We start from the raw sequence: 27,471 nt of genomic DNA, 5'->3' as shown, positions 1-27,471 counted from the left end.
CCGACTGTCTAAGAGACTTAGCATAGTACAGTCGCGATCTTGCCCGATACCCGGTGACTGATACTGCAACTATCATCCATAATCTGCGAAGTCACCGGGTATTTATCCACTCTTGTTTCTGCGACCATCATGTAGTTGAATATATGAAAAACAAGAGCAAAGCATATTCAACCATAAACTGGTCACAGACCAGATTATCAAACGGCACATAAAATCATTATTTGACCATAATGAAAATTATAATAATTATGCCGTAGATCATAATTTAAACAAAAGTTTAATTCAAAACAGATGAAAAATAAAATGACGATCAATTAGATTGTCATTTGGAACGTTAAAATCATTATTGCACACAATGGCAAATAATAAACAATCTGTCAATAGAAGAACACGCTTTGCACGATCTCGTAACACATTAGGAGAACATGCTTTGCACGTTCTAGCAATGTATTAGAAGAGCACGTTTTGCACGTGGTCGTTCGCGCCTGAAAGCACCCAGCATGGTAGAAATAAACCATTGTTCGATAAAAACAAGCATGGCTTACCTTTTACAAATGAAACAAAATCCATTAAATTCACACAAATTAATCCGAATGAGAAATAAAAAGATAAATATCACAATTTATCTATTCAAAACCCCAATCAACCAAGTGAAAAACAATATTTTAATTCAGAGCCGTAAAAGACACGTATACACCTGGTTGATTCAGAAAGAATATTGAGGGTTGGTTACCGATTTTTGGCTAGGTTGCATTGCACTATGTTTAACCTGGCCTGTATTACGGTATTGGGGTGGCGGATTCCCAGTTAAAATTCCGGATGAGTTATTTCCCCTTGGAAAGTATAAGCATACGATAACAGGTCAGTATTTATGACATTAAAACTTGAATCGAGTAAGAAAGTAATTTGATTTTCTCAGGGACTACAAATGTTGTCAAAATGCGTATCTGGATGGTTTAAGAAAAATAGAAAAAAAAATTCAACTACTATCTTTGAATGTTTTACCCAACTTACCCAATATTACAATACATATATATAATAACTCCCACAAACTAACAAAAATATATGATTATACCTATTTTGTTTAGTGAAAGTTGTCATATGTGTCTGGTCGGAACAACCATAAATCATGGTCTTATGACTCCAATAAACCTGTCATAAAATTATTAGTCAAGTCTGATTGTAATTTCCAGAAAAAGACAAGCTTAAGCTACGACAGTTTGACGAAACAACTTCATGAGCCTATACTCAGCAACCCCCCATTGACCCAATCAAACCCCTTCAACCTGGAAAAATACTTCAGAGTTTGTATACACACAGACTACCAATTTAATTTGTAATATTGCTTATATTTAGTTTAAATTTATATAATTTGATGATAAACAAAGCCGCTGTTTACTTTGTTTGCAGTTCTCCTTGATGGCACAGCATGATGGCTTCTGCATTCTGCAGTTCTGCAACACGCTTGCTCAAATCTGTTGGTGACCTACCAAACACATAATGTTTCTTTGTTAATATGGATTTGTTTGCGTTTTTTAAACAGTATTTCAGTCACACAATGGCTGTCAGTTAACCAGCTCACAATTTTCCAGGGATCAGCATGTTAACCAGTACTTATTGGTCACACTTATATCAATACGGTATGACAGCTCCACTTTGATCAGAGGCAAAAGAATCGCTAAAAGACCAAATAGATAATACTATTTGGAATACATGTACTGCCATTTTTATAAATAAGCCACACTGTTTTTCTCCAAAACCCATATGGGCCTTGCTCTGTGAAAAGGGGGTATAATGCATGTGCGCACAGGCTAATCAGGGAAAACAATTTCCACTTCTTTGATATATTTTTGTTTAAAGAAAGTCTCTTCTCAGCAAAAGTACAGTTTAGGCGGTAAATTTCGTACCGGATTGCCTGTGCGCATGCTAATCTGTGACGACACTTTTCGCACATGCAGTAAACCACCCTTTCACAGAGCATGGCCCATATCATTCTTCTTAACCCTTTGCATGCTGGGAAATTTGTCGTCTGCTAAAATGTTGTCTGCTAAATTTCTAAAATTAACATTTTCTTCGATTTTTTTCAAAGAATACTTTCAGAATAGCAAACAGTTTGGATCCTGATGAGACGCCACGTTCTGTGGCGTCTCATCTGGATCCAAACTGTTTGAAAAGGCCTTCAAAATCCGGTTCCAGCGCTCAAAGAGTTAAGCGCTTATAAAAACAAATACTCCCAAGTTTCCTGCCATAACTACAAGTCATGTTAATGTAGTGGCACTATACATGCAAAACAAAGAACAATGTTGTCATGCTCATCTTTTCATTTATGGTCTCTTAAGTCATACAAAATCTTAATTGAAGGCAATTCTTATAAATCATACTTAAGCTTGTGCCCTGATGTGTCGAGGTTTTCCCACTTGTCAAGGTTTTGTTTCAATTCCTGCAAATAAAGAGCGACTTGTTTTCACCAGTCAGTAATAAGACATCATGAGCATCTACAAATAAACAAATTAAACATACACTTAAAAATGCAAGTGGTTTCCCTTCAAAATAAGCATATTTGACATATTGCATTGATAAAAACAAGTCTAAAAGGAAAATGTATACATACATTTACAAACAGCACCAGACATGAAACTGATTTAATATATCACTCCATAATATTTTAAGACAGATATACATGCATGTATTTACAAGTATGTTGTGTATACACTTAGGTTATCTTTGTAAAACCTCATTATAAACAAGACTATTGCCAAGCAATATGGTCCCCTACCGGTGAAACTCCACCATTGTCAAATAAAATTAGGAACAAAATGAAATGACGTGCATAATCTCCATATTGCCATCTATCCATGTTTCAATTTTCATGAACAAATATGAAGAACTTTAAAAGTTATCGCAGGATCCAGAAATGTTGACCAATTATATGACTACAGAATTAAGGATTTCTACTCTTTTGATAATATATGCTACATATACCTTCAAATAATTTTCTGAAGTACTACACACTAATCAAAAGCATACCCATACATATTAAATCTGAAATCAATAAAAATAATACACCATGTACTCAAACAACATTTGTAGAAAACATACTTGGAAGAAAAAACAAAACAAATAAAATATTCTACACACTACAAATTAAAAAACCCTACAGAAAACTCCAAAATCGAAAATAAATGGCAAGTCCTTTTTGGTGAAAATAAACTTAATTGGAAACACATATTTACCATGCCATATAAAGCAACTATTGAAAGCACACTGAGCAATTTTCAATATAAATACATCCATAGAATTATAGCTACAAATAAATATCTCTTTAAATGCAAATTATCTAACTCAAATCTGTGTGACTTCTGCAGTGAAAACATTGAAACTATAGAACATCTTTTTTGGGAGTGCAAACACATCCAGCCTATTTGGAATCAATTAATATCCTTTCTTGAACAACATCAACTAAACGTTAAACTATCTTTCTTAAATGTAAGTTTCGGAATTAACTCATTGAAATCAATAGACTGTAATAATATTGTGAATTTTATGGTTATATTGATGAAATATTTTATCTTAAACATGAAGTACAAAAAACAAGTACCAAATTTTTATTGTTTTGTCCATAGTCTTAAACTTAAAATACAGATTGATAAAGAAATAGCCCTCAGTAATGACACATTACAAATCTTTGAACAAAAATGGAATCGGATAAAATTCTCATAATGTTTTGTCCACTTATATACATTTCACTCTAATGTTAGTTTATCTCTCTAAAATAGTTTTGTTTATTTTTTTTATTTTTATTTTTCAATCTGACAAGATCATTGTGAATATACAACAAAACACACAAGTCCAGTATGCTTTCTTCCGACTTTATACAACTCATCATTTTTTCATAACTATTCCTCTGTTGTTCATTTCTTTTCTCTCTAAAAAAATTAATATATATTAGCATATCTTGTATAACATGTCTGAACTTTATTGCTTTACAATCACTATGTTGTATGATCATATACATGTTTACATTGTATGTATGATATTGAATAAAAAAAAAAAAAAAAAAAGTATCCAGAAAAGTGTGACAGACTGACTGACTGACTGACTTACTGACTTATTGACTGATGGACATACAGAGCGCAAACCATAAGTCCACTCCGATTTCACCGGTAGGGGACAATGATTTAATTCATGTAGTCTTGGACTTTCTTAACATGAAATATACATTCATTTACTCAAACACTCTTGAATATAGAAATGAGCCTTGCTCTGTGTTTTCCCACAACACATCGAAATTATATTTCATGAACTTCAATATGTAAACAGTACCTCATTTTCTGCCATAGTCGCATGAAAGTTACTCAGTTTTGCTTCAAGACGTTCTACCTGTGCCTTCATTGACTCGTGTTGTTCTTTTAGAAGCAGATTGTTTTCTTGAATACCCCTAAAAATGGTCATACATGTTAAATAAACAAGTGTAAACTAAAGTCTTCCATTTATTAACACACGATATTTTCTTTGACATTTATGAAACTAATAATAGTACAGCAACTATAACTTTTCTGTCTTTGTTTTGAAAATTGCAAATAAAAAATAAATTAAAACCTCAGAACATGTCACACACACTGATTCCCCAATTAGGCCAAAAAAAAAAATAGTCTTGGTTCAGGGAACCCGACCGACCCTATTTTTTGCCCCCGACCCTTACGATTTTTTGGTCCATGGAAAAAAATCTGATGGCGAAAATGCTAAAATCTCGTAAAATTTCATTGAAAACAGCCACCATTTAAACCTGGATTGGTTTTCTATATTTTTCTCTTTGTTTCAATGAAAGTGAACAAAAACCGGTCTGCACCTGTATACGAGACATTGCTTGACCTTATTGTTATTGAAGTGCGCATGCTAGCTGGCCAATCAACATTGAGCTCGCTTAAACATGAAATAACGTTGTTGAATGAAATGTAAAAATGGGTGGAGCTATGGAGTAATATTCGGTAATTCATGCGCAGACACTGTGCACTTTGAATACACAGTTAAAATTGTCGTCTGCAAACAAAATAGCGGCCGGTCGCAAATGTCGTATTATTAAAGATTAAAAATGAAAAGAAGCGTGACAATAATTTAATTATTTCCAAGCTGTCTATTGATCTGAATTTAAAAGTGATAATTAAATAATTAGGTCTATGTCGATGATGTTACAACTTTCTGTCAATTTCCGATCAAATGAAAAGATGATAATTAATTAATTTGTTTGTTTTACTCGCACACTATGCTAACTGACAGCAGCGTATTTTAATCAAATGAAAATGTGAAAAACACGCGCGGTTTAATTGTAATTAAAGTTTCGTATTTTTAACACATAGGAAGAGTCATTCATCTAGTCTACTATAAAAATGGAATTAACCACTTTGTCTCTACAGTCGCTAACATGGCGTCTTTAACCTTAAAGCGTCGTTGGACGAAAAAGAGTCATAAAAAAAAAAAATTAAAACACAAAACACTAGAGCATTCCAAGAGTCATGGAAACTTGACAACAATTGGCTTCGCTTTGATAATGAATCAAAATCAATGTACTGTGACGCCCTTAGCCTGTACAAACCAATAGCAACATTCAAATTTATGTACACTGCTCACTTCCTGTGCGATGCGCTCAAACCCATTGCCATTTTATAAAAAAATGTACCAGAAGAAAGACTTGTGCTATTCTGAGGTTACCCTCCTTTTGACAGCCACTATTCAGACTCTTGAGCACCTGTCGGAGACTAGGTCAGGTCTCATGATGAAAAAAGTTCTGAAGGTCACACCCCAAACACCAGAGACTGATAAAGATGGCTTGTTCACTTTTGAATATGAAGGTCACACTATTACAGACAGACAAACAAAAAATGGTTGGCTCAAAGAAATTTTGGGCCAGCGCTAGCCCTGAAGAAGTGCATAAAGAGTTAGGAATATTGAATAATATACAACGACTAAATACCACATGTGCAATGTTAATCATTTGGTCAGTGTTTAAACAATCATGGGTGCATTAACTGACCCTTTTTCACCCTGAAATCAGTCGACTGGTAAAAAAAAAAAAAAAAAAAAAAAAAAAAGAAAAACCTACCTACCCTCCTACATTTTTCTGGCAATGTTCCCTGAACCAAGACTATTTTTTTATTTGGCCTTACACATGTTTTTACACTGATTCCCCAATTACACATGTTTTTACACTACAAAGCATACATGTATAAAGACAAAGGGCCATAATTTAGCCAAAACCGGTAGCAGTCAAAATTCCTTTGTTTACATCATCTAGACATTAAGATCATTTCACTGTTAAACTTTGAGCAAGATTCACGCAGTAGAGAGGATTAAAAAAAACAAATTCTGGGATTAAAGCGCCATAAACACTCAAAATCAATGAATATTTTGTAAAACAAGAGCAATGCATAACTGGTGCCACGCTCAGCTGCGGGTGCAGTTTTGAATAAATGAAAGCTTGACAGATTTTTATTTTTTTAATTATTTTTAGAAGTCACAGTGACCTTGACCTTTGATCTAGTGATCCAAAATTGGGTGTGGCATGTAGAACTCATCAAGGTGCAGCTACATATGAAGTTTCAAAGTTGTAGGTTGAAGCACTTTGATTTTAGAGCCAATGTTCAAAACCTTGACAAAATGTTAAGGTTTTAGCACGACGCGGACGGTGGACACGACGACAGACACGATGAGCTGGCTATGACAATACCTCAGGTTTTCTCTGAAAACAGCCGAGCTAATAAAGTTTACATATAAATAGTCAGTGTTCATGATAGCAATAGCCAAAATTTCAAAACTAGATGTGGTCTGGTAACTCAGATTTAACAAGATACAAAATGCTTGTTTTTATTTTTGTGTGTGACAATGTATTCCATGTGAATTTCCCACGACAATATCCAAACATTTACGAGCCATGGTGAGATTTGCGTTAGACAGCCTCGGAAGCAGACGTAGTTCTCCTGAGAAGCCAATCTAGCAATATTCTTTTGTGGAAAAACAGAAAAAGAGCCACAATTGTGTCAAAACTCGTTTAAGCTAATATTTCCTCCTGAAAGATCATAAACACATTGAATACTTGAGGTAGGTGTTCTCGTCTAGTAGTTTTCTGTTCTGTCTCTCCATGTGCTGGAAAGTGGCAAGCTGTGACTTCATTGCCTTCCCCACCACACTGTCCTCCTCCAAGCGGGAGAGCTGCAGCTCCAGCTCCTGTGCACCAATACAGGCACTGGGATAACAGGGCTTAATGTGTGTGCGTTGTGCCTTCCCAGATAAGCCAGGGACGACACTTTCCGCCTTAACTTTATGTTTTGCTAAATAGAGACTTCCTTTAAATGAAAAGTACCATAAAAGCGGAAAGTCTTGTCCTTGATTAGCCAGGTCAGACTGCACACACTGATCTGGGATGACACTTCAGGCACACGCATTAAGCCTGCTTCTATTCAGTGACAGATCAAGCATTCAATAGATTAGTTATAAGATATTCATGTTAACTTTTATGTAAATACTCCAATTTTATTGAATACTAAGTTTTAACTTTGAATTGTGATATATATAAGGTTCACTAGTATTTGCACTTGAATGTTTTGTGAATAATTCTGGGCCAAGTGTGAGGTTTGGAACTCCTTAGAAGCGGTCTAAGACCCAATGTTTTGCATTGACAGTTCCAAGGGGGTGAACCCAATTACATTCCTTTTTTGTTTGCGTCTTATAAACTACATTTGTTTCGTGTCTTTTGTTTGGAAATTGGTTATTTGCCATAAATGAAGGACCACATATTATAATTAGCTTTGCTTACACTGTAAATACAATATAACGCGCACCTTTATAACGCGTAGTGCAATATAATGCAGGTGGGTCTAGGCTTCCAATTTTTGCTCAACTATCCATTTCGGTCTGGAGCATTTTCTTGAAATTAAAATATGGTGGCACCCTTTGTGCAGATTGAATAATTGCTCAATTATAATTTATAAAAGACTAACCATTAATGGGGCATTTGACAGTTTAACCATAATAATCCATTGTTTGATGCAAATAAAAGTGTGAAATATAGCATATGTTTATCCGTGTTTCAAGCTCTACTGCTGTTACTATTTATAAGCTATCGATCTTTTGAATCATTGACAATTTCGAGGAGGTTTAACAAGGCATGTTTCAAAAAAAAATTATTTGTAGACAATATGTACTTAAATATTGTCTGCCTAAATGTAATTGAAAACGGCAAAGAGAAATTAAATAAGTAATCCAGATGATTTATTTACATGCAAATGCAGGGTGATTTTCGTTCCTTTTTCAGAAAGTCCCCGGGAAGCACCTTTTACTGCATGACAGGATATGACACAATAAAACATAGCTTTGTACCTTATTGCATTCAATCAAAATTTCAATTCACTGGTCCATTGGTTCTTATAACTTAATCTGAACAGTGCACAATCAAAAATCTGTCGAATGTTGCACTGTACTCTTTACACACTTAAAAATGGCGTATGTTTGTGTTTATGAAATTCTTAAACAAAATCATCATCATAAAGGTCAGAATTATAAAAACAATTAATTGATGTAATTTTATTGGATTATCAGATATATATGCACATTGGAAGAGCGGTATATATACAGTTATCAATATGGTAGGGTTTTTATGCATATATTGGTGAATGTCAGCACAACATGGCAATAAATGAGCTCTGACCTTATAATGTGAATCTGTTAATAAAGCGGTCTTGTGGCTTGGACCCCGTTATCCGTTGTCCATTTGAGTTACAGTGTACTGTTGTTGCAGATGAAATTTACTTTGTGCATGTTTTGCATTTTATGGGATTTTATTTTACAGAAGTGTACGTTAAATAATGTTACGTGTTCACATAGATCAAGACTTGAGAATGTTTGCAGCCATGAGGTCACTAAACTAGAAATGTTAATCTGTACTCACCTTGACCTTCTGTTCATACTGAGTGATCTTCAACTTCAGCTCTCCGCATTCATGCATTTGGCTGGTTATGTCGGCAGATCTCCTGCAAAACAACAGTATCAAGTGATGGTGCTTTAACTGGGAAAACTGGGCTTAATGCATGTGCATAAAGTGTCGTCCCAAGCTGCACAAGCTAATCAGGGACAACACTTTCAGTTTTATGGAAGTTTTTGTTTGAACGGAAATCTCTTCAAAACAAAAAAAAGTGTAAGCTTAAAGTGGTGTACCAGAATGAGGCAAATGTAAACAAGACTTCAAATCAGCATCTCACATTTAAAAAAGGCTACATTCCATACACTAACAAGCCAACAGTTGGCATAAAATTTCCTTCTCTTTTTTTTATATGAAACTGATATTTTAAACAAGAGCACCGCATAACGGGTGCCATGCTCGGCTGCGGGTGCAGTTTTGAACAAGGGCTGTTTGTAAAACATGCATGCCCCCCATATGGGCTGTCAGTTGTAGTGGCAGCCATTGTGTGAATACGTTTTTTGTCATTGTGAACTTGACCTTTGACCTAGTTACTTGAAAATCAATAGGGGTCATCTGCCAGTCATGATCAATGTACCTATGAAGTTTCATGATCATAGGCCTAAGTATTATTGAGTTATCATCAGGAAACCATTTTACTGTTTAGAATCACTGTGACCTTGACCTTTGACCTAGTGACCTGAGAATTAATAGGGGTCACCTGTCAGTCATGATCAATGTACCTATGAAGTTGGATGATCCTAGGCGTAAACTTTCTTGGGTTATCATCCGGAAACCATTTTACTGTGTCGAGTCACCGTGACCTTGACGTTTGACCTAGTGACCTGAACATCAATAGGGGTCATTTGCCAGTCATGATCAATGTACCTATGGAGTTTCATGATCCTAGGCGTAAGCCTTTTTGAGTTATCATCCGGAAACCATTTTTGTGTTTCGAGTCACTGTGACCTTGACCTTTGACCTAGTGACCTGAAAATCAAAAGGGGTCATCTGCGAGTCATGGTCAATGTACCTATGAAGTTTCATGATCCTAGGCATAAGCATTCTTGAGTTATCATCCGGAAACCATTTTTCTGTTTGGAGTCACTGTGACCATGAGCTTTGACCTTATGACCTGAAAATCAATAGGGGTCATCTGCGAGTCATGATCAATGTACCTATGAAGTTTCATTATCCTAGGCGTAAGCATTCTTGAGTTATCATCCGGAAACCGTTTTAGTATTTCGAGTCGCTGTGACCTTGACCTTTGACCTAGTGACCTCAAAATCAATAGGGGTCATCTGCCAGTCATGAGCAATGTACCTATGCAATTTTATGATCCTAGGCTAAGCGTTCTTGAGTTAACATCCGGAAACCATCTGGTGGATGGACGGACCTACCAACCTACCGACATGTGCAAACCAATATACCCCCTCTTCTTCGAAGGGGGGCATAATAATTGAAAGCTTGTCAAAATTATTATTATTTTATTTTTTTAGAGGTCACAGTGACCTTGACTTTTGACCTAGTGACCAAAATGGGTGTGGCATATAGAACTCATCAAGATGCAGCTACATATGAAGTTTCAAAGTTGTAGGTTGAAGTACTTTGATTTTAGAGCCAATGTTCAAAACATTGACAAAATGTTAAGGTTTTAGCACGACATAGACGGCGGATGACACGACGACTGACACGACACGACGAGCTGGCTATGACTCTCTGCAGTTTGCACAGGCTAATTAGAGATGACACTTTCATCTTGCTTTTTTTTATTTAAAAGAAATTTCTTTTTAGGGAAAAACCAGTTTAGGCGGAGAGTGACGTCCTTGATTTGCCTGTATGGACTGCAGAGGCTAATCTGGGACGACACTTTACGCACAAGCATTAAGCCCCATTTTCCCAGATCAAGACCCACTTGCTCTGCAGTTTGAGTTGAGCCTTGGTCTCCTCCAGGGTACACTGACAGATGTTCAGCTCACTCTCCCTCCTCATCACCTCACTCTTCAGCTCCGTGATCTTCTCCCAGCACGCGTCCTTCTCCTGTGACAGTATCATGTCCAGGTCTTACAAACATAAGGGTCACAAAAGTAAACATATGCACTTTGATGCATTTATGGTCCTTCGGAAAATCAAATTAGATTGGAGACTTACTAGAATCTTACTAGATTCAAATTTTAAAGGCTACATTTCTAACCTTAAGGTACTGATGGGCAGCAATCAGCATAAAACCTGAACAGACTGTGAGTTTGGTTAGGTTATTCTGGTTACATGCTGTTGCATATAGCCATATTCACTTTGATTCTGAGCGGGAAAGGAATAACAAACTTGTGATGGACAAACAGGCAATCACAGCAGATGTCCTGTAAGCTCACAAAAAGTCAGATGTTCCGTCTGACAAATGGACATATTTTTTTATATAAAAGTTTTATAACAAGAAACCGTCGGAGACGGGTGATGCTCCCCAAAGTTTTTTTTTGTCACAATATTGCACTATATATTCAGATAAATGGAAACGTCTTGAGGGCACAGTAGTTGGGGGGACAATAATTTTTTATAGAAAATTTCAAAGGGCCATAACTCTGTTAAAAATCATCCGACCAGAACCCCCTGATAATATGCACATCTCCTCTTGGTCGTAAAACTTCTCATAAAGTTTCATTGAATTCCGATCATTAGTTGCTGAGAAATAGCCCGGACAAGAATTGCACTATATGTACAGTCAATGGAAAATTTCAAAGGGCCGCTGATTATATGCACATCTCCTTTTGGTAGTGAAGCTTCCTATAAAGTTTCATTGAATTCCGATTATAAGCTGCTGAGAAATAGCCCGGACAAAAATTGTGCACGGACGGACGGACAGACAGACGGACAGACAGACGCACGGACAGACGAAGCGGCTACTATATGCTCCCCCCTAAATAAATTTTGGGGGAGCATAAAAATGAATGCTTTTACAAACTGAATTTATTTGCTTATTTTCTACCATCTCTTCTTTTCCGTTATGTATACAATGAAGATGAAATATTATGACGGTAACAACCTCATAAATTGATGCATTGGTCAAGTTTACATAGAGTTGGGAACCATCTACCAAACAATTATGGTAATTTGTGGCATTGTGCCACATTAAGCCTTAGTGCTATCTGGGCACAAAATGTTGTGTATTATTTTCAATATGCTTGGTACCTTATTAACACCTATAAACATTTATTCTGCTGATCATGTAACATTTTTCAAACTTAAAATGGACAAACGAACATTTCACAGTCCATGTTTTGCCTTTCTTTATATGTTTGAAATCAGTGGTTTTGGGTTTCACTGTCCCATGAAGTTTTGAACATGAAAACATGCTTCTACAGAATGAGTTTGAATTCCAGTAAATGATAATTGCATCAATGTGTCAAAAATAATTTATTTTAAACATGTCATCCCCAGAAACAAGTTGAAAATTTGTCTTTTTACTAACATTGAGATGTTTTGATAGAATCCATCAAGATTTTAAACGAAGTTTTGGTTTTGGTAATAGATATACCTGTTTGGTATAAGGTGCCCCCACTTCAAGTCAGAGGGTTTAGCCATCAAGAGTATGTATTTCAGATTGATGTCGGATAACTGATAATCAGCACAACAATGGCGTCATTTACCATAATTTATCTTTGAATAATGATTCACAAGACAGATCTCTCAGAAAAAAAACAGGTCAGTAAATAAAGCTATTCAAAACTTCTGATCACCATGTAACTGATCCTTTGATCCCTGATTATTTGTAACAAAGCATAAATTACCTGTTGCAGTTCATCTGAGAGCTGGATCTTTTCTTTCTGTAGTGCCAGTATCTGTGCATCAAACTTGGCTCTCTGCCTGTCCAGGTCCCGCCTGCATTCTGCCAACAACTCGCGCCCCGCACTCTCCTTCTCCTCCAGTCTCTTCAACTGGGAACTGATAACGCTGACTCTGTTGCTTTCATGCTGAAAGTTGATAATCTGAAAAATTTAGGACTAGTTTATGCATTAAGGTAGTGCACCTCTAATGATTTCCCGCGATTTCTTCGAAGGTTGAAGAGCCTACTATTAGGTGCCGTAGCCTAGTGGTTAAGGCGATAGACTAGAAATCTTTTGGGATATTCCCGCGCAGGTTCGAATCCTGCCGACGACGTATACTTTTTTGCGACGCGTTTTATTTATTTTCTAACGTAATTTGATTTAATATGGCATATAAGCTATATTTATTGTTAAATATGTTGCAATTTTTATGCACATTTTTCAATTATTAAAATTAAAACAACGTTATGGCGAAATTGGGTGATTTACTGTTGAAAATACGAACCATGCATGTTGCATTTTTATTTTTATTTCAAAAAGTAAACGGTAAATCTGTCTAGTTCTTGGTATTTTTGCTGTATATAGTGTTTCTATAAAAACTAAGTTTAAAATATGACTTAAATGATACTATTTTGAATTTTATGACACTTTGTTTTTAACCGACCCAATTTTTACTTGGCTGAAATCACTTACATTTCATGGTGCTCTTCCATAGATAAAAATTTGTAAAAAATAAATGTCTGTAAAAGAATACTTATTTCATCTTGTTTAAACTTTAAACACCTTTACAGCATCTGTACACACCAACTGCATGCCCATATTTGGAAATTTGAATGAATTATGGAACTTTTATATACCCCAGGGGTGAAAATAAACTGGACTAAAGCCGAGCGTGGGGTTGGTTTTGAAAAAATCGGTATATTTTTTTAAAAAGCATGGAAAGCCTACCTACAAATTTGCATGTAGTTCAGTGAAATGATGCTGATTAAGAAAATAATTAATTAGATTATATTTGGATATGTGCCCATTAGAGGTGCACTACCTTAAAATCTTCTTTTCCAAATTATATAATATATTATGCCAATATGTCACATTATACGCCTGTTTAAAGGTCTGGGTTACATCAATCTGGAATTAATGCATTAATTTATAGCACAAATGAGAGCACAGACAACAGACACAATTGCCACAAATCTAGGTTTTCAATTAAAAAAAAAAAGTCTGATAAAGGGAGACAATACAAAATGTGCATCCTATTTACCCTCCTTGTGTCAAATTAAATCTATTTTTAGTAGTGGCGACCTTGATTTCAATGTGAAACAAGAATATCAGTGAAACTGATGGATGCTCCCAGATGATGCGCTTTGTCAATGTATGTGTTAATAACCACCTAAAAAAATTTTATTAGCCTTGGTGACTTTGACACCAGTGACCTCAAGCGTCATCAAAAGGTAGAGGTCCATGCAAGGGACCTACATGCAAAATATGAAAGAGATCGGTAAAGTATTGAAGGTGCTATGAGAAACTGTAACAAAAGTGTGACGGAAATCTATTATTAGCCTATGTGACCTTGACCCCAGTGACCTCAAACCATATCAAAAGGTAGAGGTCTATGCAAGGTACCTACATGCCAAATATGAAACAGATCGGTAAAGTGTTGAAGGTGCTATGAGAAACTGTAACAAAAGTGTGACGAAAAAATCTATTATTAGCCTTGGTGACCTTGACCCCAGTGACCTCAAGCCTCATCAAATGGTGAAGGTCCATGCAAGGTACCTACATGCCAAATATGAAAGACATTGGTAAAGTATTGAAGGCGCTATGAGAAACGGTAACAAAAGTATGACAGAAGGAAGTAAGGAAGGAAGTTAGGACAAACTGGCAACTATATGCTCCGCCGAAATTTTATTTCGGGGAGCATAAAAAAGTCTGATAAAGGGAGACAATTAAAATGTGCATTGTTACTGATTGTTCCTACATGTAGTTCCCTTGTGTCAAATTCAATATATTTTTAGTCATGGCGACCTTGACCTTGGAGATATCGACGTAATTATTTTGCATGACACAACGTCCAATAATTGTGAACAAATGTACCAAGTAATTATAAAATCTCACAATGAATGACATAGTTATGGCCCGGACAAGATCATTTATGGCCATTTTTGACCTTTGAACTCAAAGTGTGACCTTGACGTTGCAGATATCGACGTTATTCTTTCGCATGACACACCGTCATGCATGAAACTCTTGCATGAAATAATACAGAACAAAAAAGTAAAAACACTAAACATACTGCCTCCTTAATAGGATTAGATATAATTTAAAATGCATTTGAAATGAATACTTCCACCTTTAGGCATTGGCAACTTCTTCAATTACTTAATATTATAAAATATTCTAATTTCTAAACATAAAAATATGACTTAAATTTCTGTATCACTTGAGCAGCACTATGTTTACATAAATACTTAAAATATAGGTGAATAAAAAAAAGCACACACCATCACAATATTGTTATATCAAAATACTAAAACTAATATAAGTTTATATAACTATGTACCGTCTTTTCTGTTAATGCCTTCTCCAGCTGCTGTTCAAGATCAATCCTTGCCTGCTTATTTTCTCTTTCCAGGTTGGATAGTTTTGTCTTAAGCCGGATGAGTTCACTTTTCCCATGAATATACTCAGCTTCCTTTGTCTTATATTGTCTCTCTTTGTCTGTAACAAAATTACATCAAACTTCACAATCATGAATAGTAAACAAATAAAAATTTCTTAAAATGTAAAACTCAGTACAGAGGTGATATCCACAAACACAATAAAATTAGCAGTATTCTGAGAAAACTGGGTTCAATGCATTTGAGCAGTATTATTCCAGATTAGCCTGTGCATTTTGCTTTGAAGAGACTTCCTTTAAAAGAAAAAAAAGCTGAAATTATCACCCTGGATAAGCCTGAAAAAACTTCAAAAGCTAATCTAGGACAAGACTTTACAACAAGCCCAGTTTTCCCAGAATGCAGGGCTTTTTTTCCTGTTTTTGTGAAGAGGCCTTGGCCCCCCCAATTTTGTGAAAAATGAGTTGCGAACTGTTGGAAGTTGTGAAAAAATGAGTCGCGAACTTTCTAAAATTGTGAAAATTTGAGTTGCCAACTACTTAAAATTGTGAAAATTTTAATCGCAAACTTCTTGAAATTGTGAAACGCGAATTTCCCAAAATTGTGACAAAACGGCCATTCTCACAGAAGGAAAAAAAACCCTGGAACGAGGCTAAAATTCAAAAAGCATGCAGAAATGGTTTATGAAGGGTATCTTACCAATCAAAATATATTTTAACAAGAGCACCGCATAACGGGTGTCAACGCTCGGCTGCGGGTGCAGTTTTGAAAAAATGTAAGCTTGTCAGATTATTTTTTTTTAGAAGTCACAGTGACCTTTGACCTAGTGACCCAAAAATGGGTGTGGCGTGTCGAACTCATCAAGGTGCATCTACATATGAAGTTTCAAAGTTGTAGTTGGAAGCACTTTGATTTTAGATGTTAAGGTTTTAGCACGGCGGACGCCCGAAAGACACGACAAGCTTGCTATGACAATACCTTGGGTTTTCTCCAAAAACAGCTGAGCTAAAAAACATGTGCAAATCTGACTACCGGTAATATTGAAGATTTGGCGGAAATCCTGTACTAGCATCAATATAGAACACTACATTTCATAACAAGGGTATGGTAAAGTATACATTGTATTCACACCAAGAGCTTTAGAACATTCATGCTGAATCATATTGTTTTCAGTGGACATATTCACTTGAGTTTGAATGACGAGTTGATGTTAATTGTCATTTTATGTCATTAAAAGGGTATATGACATCTTTGAATGCAAAAGTATTATAGAAAATGTCAAACATTATCATGAGTGTATGCAAATTTACATTAAAATATACCTCAATATACATTAATACACTTTCATTTTAACAAAAAAACAATGCACAATAATGTGCTATGGTCATGTTTATTTACATTCTTAAAAAAAATACCACATAATTGTATATAATTGCTAAATATTCTTAAAGGAGCCTTTCCACAGATTTTGGCATGTTTTGAAGTTTGTCATTAAATGCTTTCTATTGATAAATGTAAACATTGCTCTAAAAAGCTCCAGTAAAAAATTAAGAATTAAATTAAACAAGAGGGCCTGAAAGGCCCAACGTCGCTCACCTGAGATTAAAAGAAATGACCTGTTCTTTGCAGCCCAAGATATCAATAGAACAAATGTTCTAAAATAGTTTCATGAAGAATGAACAACAAATGGCCCCATGGCGGAAATGTTTTTCAACAGACCGGAACCACTTTTGAACTCGTCCAAGATATTATTGGGACAAATCTTCTGAAAAAGTTTCATGAAGATCCAACAATAAATGTGGCCTCTACAGTGTAAAAAGGGAAAATCCTGACGCACAACGGAAGACAGACAATTGACAAAAGGTAATCACAAAAGTTCACCATGAGCAAAAAATATTATGCTCATAAAGATTGTCACCATGTGTGAAGATCAGCAAGTGTCATTTAGATTGAACTTAAAATGTGACTTAAAGTATTCACAATGTTTTACTATAAACAACTGTGGTAGTGCCGTCCCGTTCCCTTACGCAAGTGAACCGGTCACGGGACAGTTACGAGTTATGTAACTGTGTGAGCACTAATGTAATACGGAAATTTTTATCGAGACTAATTAAAGAACGCTTATTTCTAACACACTTACTGATTGTAATTCAATTAACTAAAGGCGTCCAGTCAGATACGCCTGAATACACTCAAAGAATTAATCTATAAGTGAAAACCAAAGCAGCTTTAATGAAAATAAATAACTTTAGTCAAAGAATCTATGCATCATTAAAACTGAACAAATACAGCAAATACCTTAATGAATGTATAAAGAAGTTCACAATCTGTCAAAAAAACTACTGATATAAATATTAGTAACTGTTAGTCTAGAAGTTGCTTCAAAAATTTTGTTTATAAAATAAGTCTAACTTTATCTAAAGAACACAATTTATGGAGAGTGGAAAACTCCAGTGACTCAAATGTAAAAAATAAGAAGAATTTACAAAAGTTATTTCAATCAAGAGTCTTTCTAATTTAGAAAATGCCAAATAACAAGGTTGCCATGGAAACAGTTTCATAGCACAGTAGTCTGCTAAATACACCAAAACACAGTAGGTTAACTTGGCTTATCAGTAAAGATCAAAGATAAGGCTCTACAGTGCATTAGTACATGTACAGTTATTTTATGACATAGGTTTATTAAATTGCATGCAAACTACTGTCTTTATGTACACCACATTTTATGAAAGAAGTCCCAGGTTTATACAAGGGAGTTAACTATTAGTTAACTATTAGAAAGTATGTACATGCTATCTTTCTTTAACATTATGGCTTATCAACACTAGACTGTTAAAATGCTTTCACTATATACATATAGAGAAAACTGCCCCACCCCCTGGTGGCCATGTTTTTCCACCGATCTGGACCATTTTAAAAGTCAACCGTCATATCCAAAAAACACATGTTCTGAGCAAATTTCATGAAGATTGGACCAAAAATGTGACGTCTAGAGTGTTCACATGTTTTCACTATATACATATAGAGAAAAGTGCCCTGCTCCCTGGCGGCCATGTTTTTTCACCAATCTGGACCATTTTCGAACTCATCCGAGATATCAATAAAACCAATGTTTTGACCAAGTTTCATGATGATTGGGCAAAAATTGTGACTTCTAGAGTGTTCACAAGGTTTCTCTATAGCCATATAAGGAATACTGCACCGCCCCCTGGCGGCCATGTTTTTCAATGGACCGGCACCATTTTTGAACTCAACCAACATATCATTCAGACAAACATTTTGACAAAGTTGCATGAAGATTGGGCATCAAATGTGACTTCTACAGTGTTCACAAGGTTTGTTTTTTTGTTGACCAAGTGACCTAGTTTTTAACCCAGCATTCGAACTCAGTCGATTTATCAATGGGACAAATGTTCTGACCAAGTTTCATGAATAAATAAATGTGGCCTCTAGAGTGTTCACAAGGCAAAATGTTGACGATGGACGACTGACGACGCACGGCGGACAAAAGGTGATCACAAAAGCTCGCCATGAGCATGTTGTGCTCAGGTGAGCTAAAAAAGAAAAAAAAGTAACACCCAACAGGGCTCGAATCACTGACCCCGGGAGTCCTGGCGTAAAAAATCTCCGACTTAGACCCCTCGACCAATCTTCCGCATACAATGTTAGATGCATTTTATACTATATATAAGCAATCATCGTAGTTTCACAAAATATAGCCACAACAACAGAACTCTCTAAATTATTCAATCATTTCGCGTTGCAACGCTTTATAATTTTCAGGTCTTTAAATCGTCAAAAGATGCATATAATGGCTATATTAGAGCATGGTAAATGTTCAGTATTACTGTTTCCTCACAAAAATCATAACTAAATAGAAAATTTGCGAATCTGAAACATCTTTTTAAAATTTTGTCAATTTACTAAAACGTGAAAAGGCCCCTTTAAAATGTAGACTACCATGTACAAAAGAATTATATAATTATATCATCTGCGCCTTTTTTACACACAATTCTTTATTATAAATCTATAATTTATCTACACATGGCTTGTAATTTAAAATTCATATGATATCAGAAAATGTCTATGAAAAGTAATCTAACAGTAACCATTGCAAAACATTCAGACTCTTTCCTGGCCATTTTGGAAAATAATAATTTGGAATTGGGATTATTTCGCACGAAAAGTTCACTGATTTGGGAAAAACTAATTAAAGATAACTCATTATAATAATTCAAATTAGGAGAACAAAATCATATGAAGTAAAATTATATACTTTGTTAGATGAAATTGAAATAAAATTAAGATTTAATAATCATTAGACACTACATTCTAAAAAACAAAACAATTTTTTTTTTTTTTTTTGGGGGGGGGGGGATTTGGATTTTTTGTATTGGGATTTTTTTCCATTTTGCTTTGAGAATGGGTCATTTTAATGAACCCTTAGATATACCTGGAAAAGACCTGCAATATGACTATGCATATTATACTACTGGCTTCATCTTGATCAGTATAATGTAATCTTAAAATTACAAACAAATGAATGGTGCTCTTGGAAAATGGGGTCTAATGCATGTGCGTTAAAGGTCATCCCAGTTTATGCACAAGAATTAACTTAAGCCCCATTTTCCAAAAGTAAGGCTGAATAAAAGATCAACAAAGCCCCAGTGGATCCAATAAGTGTCAATGCTGTACAAGCAAACAGGCAGAACCACTACTTGATGTTAGCATACCCAAAAGAGCTTGCACAGAAACTGCCTCTGTTGTCTCAGCAGATCGGTCGTTGAGACTGTCATTTCCAATGTCATCCAGCTTAAACTGCTTCACACCCCGACTGTCATTGTGACTACTTATAAACGCGTCAAAGTCTCGCTTCATTCGTATTAAAGTGGTATTGTCATCTCTAAATGCCATCATGGAGGTTTATTGTAGCTAAAATTTATATATAAAATAAAGCAAGAGCACTCTACTATTCTTCCGCTTTGAAAGTATTATCTTCACACCCGATGTAATGACCACAGAGACGTGTATGATGTTGACTATCTGTAGCACTTATATTGTATATTTTAACTTAGTGCTTTGATTGGTTCTGTGCCGAATGCAGACACAATTCAGATCACAGCTCGCAAGCGCTTGTAAAATTTTCAAGTGTTGCAGCGACATTATCGGAAAAACAAGCAACGTGGCAAAATAAAGTTTGAAGTCAAGGCACCGCAGGGCCGCTGTGCCAAAACTGCCTAGGATATTGTCTGATTGATAAATTAAACAAAGAAATTTGACCATGGCAGAACACTTTGTTCAAGCTTAAATAACATGACAAGAATTCAAATGAAAAAAATTTAAATTATGAAGTGGTGTTCAAGTGAATTGTGCCCTGAAATATAACACTAGATGTGTTTTACTTACAAGAATGGGTCAGAACTTGGGGGAAACTAAACAATAACCTTATTTTTGAAACTGTTATACAGTATAAACTAATGTGTGTGTGTGTGTTTATACTACATTTCATACATAAGAACACAGCTATTCATGAAGTAAAACATTAATAAAATATAATAATCTCAGCTGTGATGTGATGAAGTTTTATGTAAGAGAGATAGTACAGAAAAAAAATATTGATATGAGGTCTGTGTAAACTTGGATTAGTATTGCAGAAATATTCAATTAATTGTATTTCAGACATGTTTATTTTTGTGAGGTTCTTTTAGTTCTCTGAGCTTTTATAAGTCCATACGTACAGCTCAGAGTTCTTCTTGTTAACCGATTTTTTCATTTAAAAAAATTATGTCTCACGCATGTCAATAAAATCAAGTTCAATCAACCTAATACATCGTTACAAACACAATACTTATATTACCAATATCAATTTGCAAGTGAATTGTGGAGAAATACTTAAAACAAAAACTTTATACAAAAACCGTTATCAAACCGAAAGCTGAAGTTTTGAATTGCGGATTTGATCTATCTTAGGGATGTTCCGGAGATATTTGGTATATTACGATTGGTAGATTAGACATGAGATCTATCTCGCTGAGGATTCCGGAGATAGTCTATAGTGATTTTCGAATTCAGAATTTCTCGGTATACTCGGCTTTGTCCATTGCAAAAACATATACATTTAAAAGAACCATTGACGTGTTTGAAACTTTGGATTAATATCAATATTATGTGAAACTTTGGATTAATATCAATATTATGCGAGCATTACATATCATGTAAGTTGTTTTTATTTGCACATTATGGATATATTTACGATCTTTTTGTGTTTATTTATGCCAGAAAATAATTTATGTGGCTAATATTTCCGATTAAACTGCCGTCCGGATTCTGGGCGGCGAGTTTCTATGGAAAATCGGGTTGTCAGTGGCAACTCCCAGCTACCCAGAGGGTCAATAGCTGGGAGTTCTATTATAGTTTGAGAGAATAAAAAATATGCATGTGTTAACTATAGTTGCAATAATTCAACTCTAAGCTTTATAGCCCAATGGGCTGCTTCGAGTTGCAATGCACTCTCTCTTGTCCATGGGTGCAAAATGTCATCAACAATGCAAGGGTTAAGGAACAATGAAACTGCAAGAACTTATTAAAGTTTACCTATCTAAACCACAAACTCATCCAAATGGTACCATTAAAGCAAGAAATAATTGATTTTATTGACTTAGGTTTTGTTTTGTATGCTGTATCCGCCATATATTGGAAAATTGACCCAATATTGGTTAGGTCACAGTACACCAATATTTTACAGGTCAGGTTATGTGCTCCAGCCTATAAAGTTGACAACGATGTAGTATTCGATACAGAATACACTGTTTCAAATTTAAACATAAACATGTCAGCGAGAAATATGTGTTGAAACATCGTCGTGTTTTTATAGGGTGCATGCAAAGGATAACATCCGTAGGTTGCCATTCAGGTAAATTTTACATGTTTATGAAGTTTATTAATTATTTTCCTCAATTTGTCTCGAAGGATGTCTGTTTAGTGAAGCGCACGAATTCGCTGCGCTGAACTGCACCCATGTTTATGAAGGGATGCATATGGACTGCCAAAGCCGCCATAGCAAAAATTATCAAAGGCTCTGGGAGTCCATTTATATGGACTAGTGTTAACTAGAACAAGCATTGAAAGGGTACGAGTTCATTTGGTAACACTGTTACCAACGTTAGCCTAATGGCTAATCCATATTGAAATGTTCATAAGACATTACTGAAATACTGTCCGAAACCGTCCGAATCCAGTGTTACGTGATAATTCAACATTAACAATGTTTTTTAAAATATGAACTCGAACAAAATTAGCATAAAAGTTTTTTCCCAATAAATATGCGTTTTACTAAAGAATAAATTGTCACACAATCGTAAATAGTTATAAAAATCTGTGTCGGTTCATTTTTTGGAAATTGGTTTGCTTGATTACACCGCCAATATTACAATGAAAACTGCCCAAAGTATAAACGGTCGCGAGTTTAAATAGTCTCAGAATTTGTTTTGTAAAAACGGTCCAAAAGTAGGCCAAAATTTTCAAACACTGTTAAAATAGCCCAAATTTTCATTAATAAAGCCCAACTTATGATTCAATTGGACATTAAGATCTAACAAATAAATGAAACAAATGAGCTGCGATGTTGGGATAAAAATTGTATAATTTAGTACAAACATTATATTTAGTTTTTCATTTATATTTTCATTGCTTGATAAGTCTAATAAATCTGAAAGAAATACGCATTCTTAACTGTGCAAAAATTTCATGTCAAATGTATAGCTGCAAAATCATCTCATAGAATATAATAACTTTATTTTTATGTAAATGATAAATTTAAAATATGTCGATTAAACAATTTTTGTTTAAACCTCATTAATAACATCATTCAAACATAGCTTTAAAGAAATATTCTAATGTGTAACATATGTTGATATAAGCAATCTATGTCATTATTGCACGGGGTACATAACAAGAAGAATAATGATATTGCATGTGTTTTTATATGTTTAATCTCTAGTGTTGATTTCTGAGTGGTTATGTGCATATTAACAACTTAATTGTTTATACATGTAAATTCTGGAAAGGTAACTGACATCAAGCAAAGATTAATCAAGAAACGTGTGTATTTATAGATCTTTGCAACAAGGTTATACCGTTGTTTGAATGGAAAAAATGTGATTTTTTACATTTTCACTCAGTGAAATATACTTATTTTGCTCACTGATAATTTTCTACATTCCAATTAAAACCATACAGTAGGAGTGTCACCCAGACACAGCGGAATTCAAAGAGCCATTGTGAAGAAAGTAACAACATATCATTCAGTGCCTGTTCAGAATTTAAAGGCAACAGAACAGCTATTCATCACATTCCAGACTAGAACATGTGATAATCGTCCGCTTGGTATAACGGTACAATAGCCTGAGCTATCACATGCAGAAGAAATTCCACATTTTGTCGTCTCCAAAGTTGCCCTTTGTAAAAGCCGATCACTCGACTGAATACATCCTCCAGAAATGCAACGACCACAATCAAAAGTAGGAAAATGTATCACCCAAAACTGTGAGCCTGCAGGAGAAGCTAGACGGAAGGTGGAGACTCTACAGATGTCTACCAGTTTCAATTTTTCATCCGGAATACTTCTGCAGCTCACTCAACCCCTTCAAAGCTGCAGGCCCAGACAACATCAACCCACGAGTCCTGAAATAACTACCAAAGAAATATCACCTATCCTTGCGAGCATATTCCAACTCTCTATAGACACCAGCACCATCCCAGACGATTGGCGAAAGGCAAACGTAACACCAGTTTACAAAAAAGGAAGCAAAAATGACCCATCTAACTACAGGCCAATATCTCTAATTTGCATCTGCTTCAAACTACTTAAACATATCATTACCAGCAACATTATGAAACATGCAGAAACAAACAACATACTCTACCCACTACAACACGGTTTTCGAAAGGGCAGATCTTGCGAAACCCAGCTCCTTGAGTTCACCGACGACGTGACCCAAAACATGGAGAATGGCCACCAAACCGATGTCCTCGTAATGGACTTCTCGAAAGCCTTCGATAAGGTACACCACGGCCTCCTCCTTCACAAGCTCAAGCAATACGGCATACAAGGAAAGACATTAGCCTGGATCCCAGCATTCCTCACAAACAGAACACAGAAAGTCGTGCTAGATGGAGAATGCTCAGATACAGTACAAGTGGACTCTGGCGTCCCCCAGGGATCTGTGCTCGGCCCATCCCTGTTCCTCTACTACATAAATGACATCCCAGACGGTCTTAAATCTACGGTTCGACTTTTCGCAGATGACACCATTGCATACCTCATCATATCAGGAGACACAGACTGCATAAAATTACAAGAAGACCTAAACAAACTAGCATTGTGGGAAAATAAATGGAAAATGGAATTTCACCCTGAAAAATGTCAAGTCATCTCAATAACCCGCAAGCGCAAAACCATCACCCATCAATATAAACTACATAACCACATTTTAGACATGTCAAATCAACAAAATACCTTGGATGTACACTGAATGAAAAACTAGATTGGGGTGAACACATGTAACAGGGTTGAAATATTCATTTCACGGATTCTGTTCATGTGTTCTGTTTTAAATGTTATTATTTCCATATAACGCATTGTGTTTACCTGGGTTACTTATTAAGCTGTGCTCCTGTGGCCAGTCTTAGAGTTAAAGTCAGTCAAGCATGTGAGTTACACATGTCCAGTTTATATAATTGTTCAGTCAGGCTTGACCAGTTATTTTCCCGCCCTTTCCTTTGTCTTCTGGGCACTTCTAACTTGAACACAGAGCTGTACACATCTACTTTTAAGATGTACATTTATAGTACAGAGTTGCCATTACTTCAATATAAGGTTAGTTCTATTTCTACCTGTTTGCATTTACTCTTTCTTGTATTTGCATTGAGTTGTATTTATGTTGTGAGTTGATATAACTCATATTTGATAAGTAATTAGGTTAAATTCAGAAAAGCAGCATTGCCATCCTAAACGTGCTAACGATTCCTATAATTCACAGTTTCCCATACTCTTCACATGTATAATCTTATTTGCAGCAGTAGCACAACACCCGCAGAGAATTGTATAAGATTGAGAGAGAGTTCCGTACACATTCCACAAATGGTAAGTGAGAACGAGAAAGAGTTGAGATCTCATGTAATTGTATGTTTATGCTGTATATGTACCATTTATCATGTTACCAGATCTTTTATATATATTTCATTGTAACTTGTTAAAGGCCACACATGATATGTTTTATATATTTGTTACTTTGCATATAATAATATAGTGTCTGATACCATGTTTATATATGTTTCAGTGACATGGAATTCGTATAATAATAAAGACGAATACAACATATATTCGGGTGGTTATTTTGAGCCGGGTACTGCCCGTTTATACACATTAACAACGTCAGCAGTAAAGCCAGCAGAAACCTAAGCTTCATCCGAAGAAACCAGAACATTGCGTCCACAGCCATCAAGGAACAAACATATATGTCACTCGTCTGCCCATCATTGGAATATGTCTGCACCATCTGGGACTCATACGAAAAGGGAGACACGGATATACTGGAAATGATCCAACGCCGAGGAGCTTGATACGTCAAAAACAGATTCCATTATCGCTCAAGCGTCACAGATATGCTTAAAGACCTTCAGTGGAAATCCCTCCAAGATCGACGAAAAGAAGCACGACTAATAATGTTCTATAAAATTGTTAACAACCGAGTACACATACCGAAAATCGACTCCAACCAAATCTAAACAAGTCGCAACCAACAAATAATATATTTTACTTCCACATCCCATACTGCAGAACCATTTATCGCCAACAATCATTGTTCCCGAGAACCATCAAGGAATGGAACAACCTTCCACTGGACATCCATTTCAGCTGGCTCAGTTGAAACCTTCAGATTTCAACTAGCCAAACCCTTTTCTCTTACTTCCCCTTCGTCTTTTATCTCACACTGTATATACTTCACACGTTTACTCTCACTTTTCTTTTAACTCTTATGCGCACCATGGCAATAATCTTAAGTCAGTTGAAGGTGGCCATTACATGGAAGAAGAAGAAGCTATCGCAAAGAAAAAAACAATATAACGTGAAATAAGTAATGAAATACCATTATTAAGTTCTATTTTCTGTTATAAACTAAACGCAAGTAAATCTATTCCTCAGGAGGTCTGATTAAAGGTATTCATTATACCATTGGACTTCTTCAACGCGTTCGATAAGGTCGATCACCACAAGCTTATACACAAATTATACAAGCTTGGGTGAACTTAGAGGTCTCTTCCTGGATTAGATCCTTCCTCAGTAACTGTACACAGAGAGTTGCGGTTCAGGTTCATATCTCAGATGAACTCCCAGTTATGTCTGGAGTCCCACAAGGTTCAGTCATAGGTCCCTGCCTCTTCCTGACATATATAAACGATCTCTCTGACAGCATAAAAAGTAAGGCTAGGTTATTTGCTGACGACACTGTACATGGGAAAGAGATTGGGCAATGGAATTTAATCCTGAAGTGCGAGGTTTTACGCATTATTAGAAAAAGAAACCCCATCATATTCCCCTACACCATCCATAATACTGAATTCAAATCAACTGTTAATGCCAAGTACCTTGGGGAAACCTTAACTAAGGATTTAAACTGGTCAAAACATAAATAATATATACCATAAGGACAAAAACTCCCTCCATTTCATAAAGAGAAACGTTAGGACCCAGAACATTAAGGTTAAAGAAGCTGCTTATACCACATACGTACACCACAACTTGAATATTGTTCAGTTGTGTGGCATCCCTGGCAAAACACTTGGCTGATAAATTAGAAGCAGCAACGAGCAGCAGCCCGGTATGTCATAAATAATTATGCATACACCAGTAGTGTCACCCATATGTTACAGACCCTTCATTGGAACACACTTGCCCACCGCCGCATGCCCAACTCCATCCTAATGCTGTACAAAACTCACCACCAGCTAGTCAACGTGGACCACTGTCACCTTACCCCTACAAGAAACTTCAACGTTTAAATCCCCCGATCACGCACCCAGT

General features: G+C 35.7%; 1 protein-coding gene and 1 long non-coding RNA gene across 6 annotated transcripts in view; one reads left to right on the top strand and one right to left on the bottom strand.

Annotated features, from left to right (window-relative positions):
• LOC127866608 (mitotic spindle assembly checkpoint protein MAD1-like) overlaps positions 1-22,817 on the bottom strand; it is a 51,269-nt gene extending 28,452 nt beyond the window's left edge. Inside the window, exons 1-10 of one of the 5 annotated variants that reach the window (XM_052407282.1) lie at positions 22,740-22,817; positions 20,120-20,318; positions 15,332-15,489; positions 12,736-12,918; positions 10,866-10,990; positions 8,942-9,023; positions 7,091-7,221; positions 4,324-4,438; positions 2,382-2,440; positions 1,400-1,486 (exon numbers count right to left, since the gene is read on the bottom strand). In XM_052407282.1, coding sequence (XP_052263242.1) covers positions 1,400-1,486; positions 2,382-2,440; positions 4,324-4,438; positions 7,091-7,221; positions 8,942-9,023; positions 10,866-10,990; positions 12,736-12,918; positions 15,332-15,489; positions 20,120-20,303 — 1,124 coding nt within the window. In that variant the 5' untranslated portion in view covers positions 20,304-20,318; positions 22,740-22,817. Of the gene's footprint in view, positions 1-1,399; positions 1,487-2,381; positions 2,441-4,323; positions 4,439-7,090; positions 7,222-8,941; positions 9,024-10,865; positions 10,991-12,735; positions 12,919-15,331; positions 15,490-20,119; positions 20,319-21,980; positions 22,155-22,593 lie in introns of those variants that run through there. The other 4 variants (XM_052407283.1, XM_052407281.1, XM_052407285.1 and 1 more) reach the window with 4 other exon arrangements.
• A 2,129-nt stretch (positions 22,818-24,946) lies between these two features.
• LOC127866611 (uncharacterized) lies at positions 24,947-25,767 on the top strand. The gene is made up of 2 exons (XR_008043048.1): positions 24,947-25,263; positions 25,464-25,767. It is a non-coding gene; the product is annotated as an uncharacterized LOC127866611 (long non-coding RNA).
• Positions 25,768-27,471: the final 1,704 nt, after the last annotated feature.

This window comes from Dreissena polymorpha, chromosome 2 (genome assembly GCF_020536995.1).
Source record: "Dreissena polymorpha isolate Duluth1 chromosome 2, UMN_Dpol_1.0, whole genome shotgun sequence".
In the NCBI taxonomy this organism is placed as follows: Eukaryota; Metazoa; Mollusca; class Bivalvia; order Myida; family Dreissenidae; genus Dreissena; species Dreissena polymorpha.
Note: the sequence above shows the minus strand (reverse complement) of the source record. Positions and strands in the feature narration are given on the sequence as shown.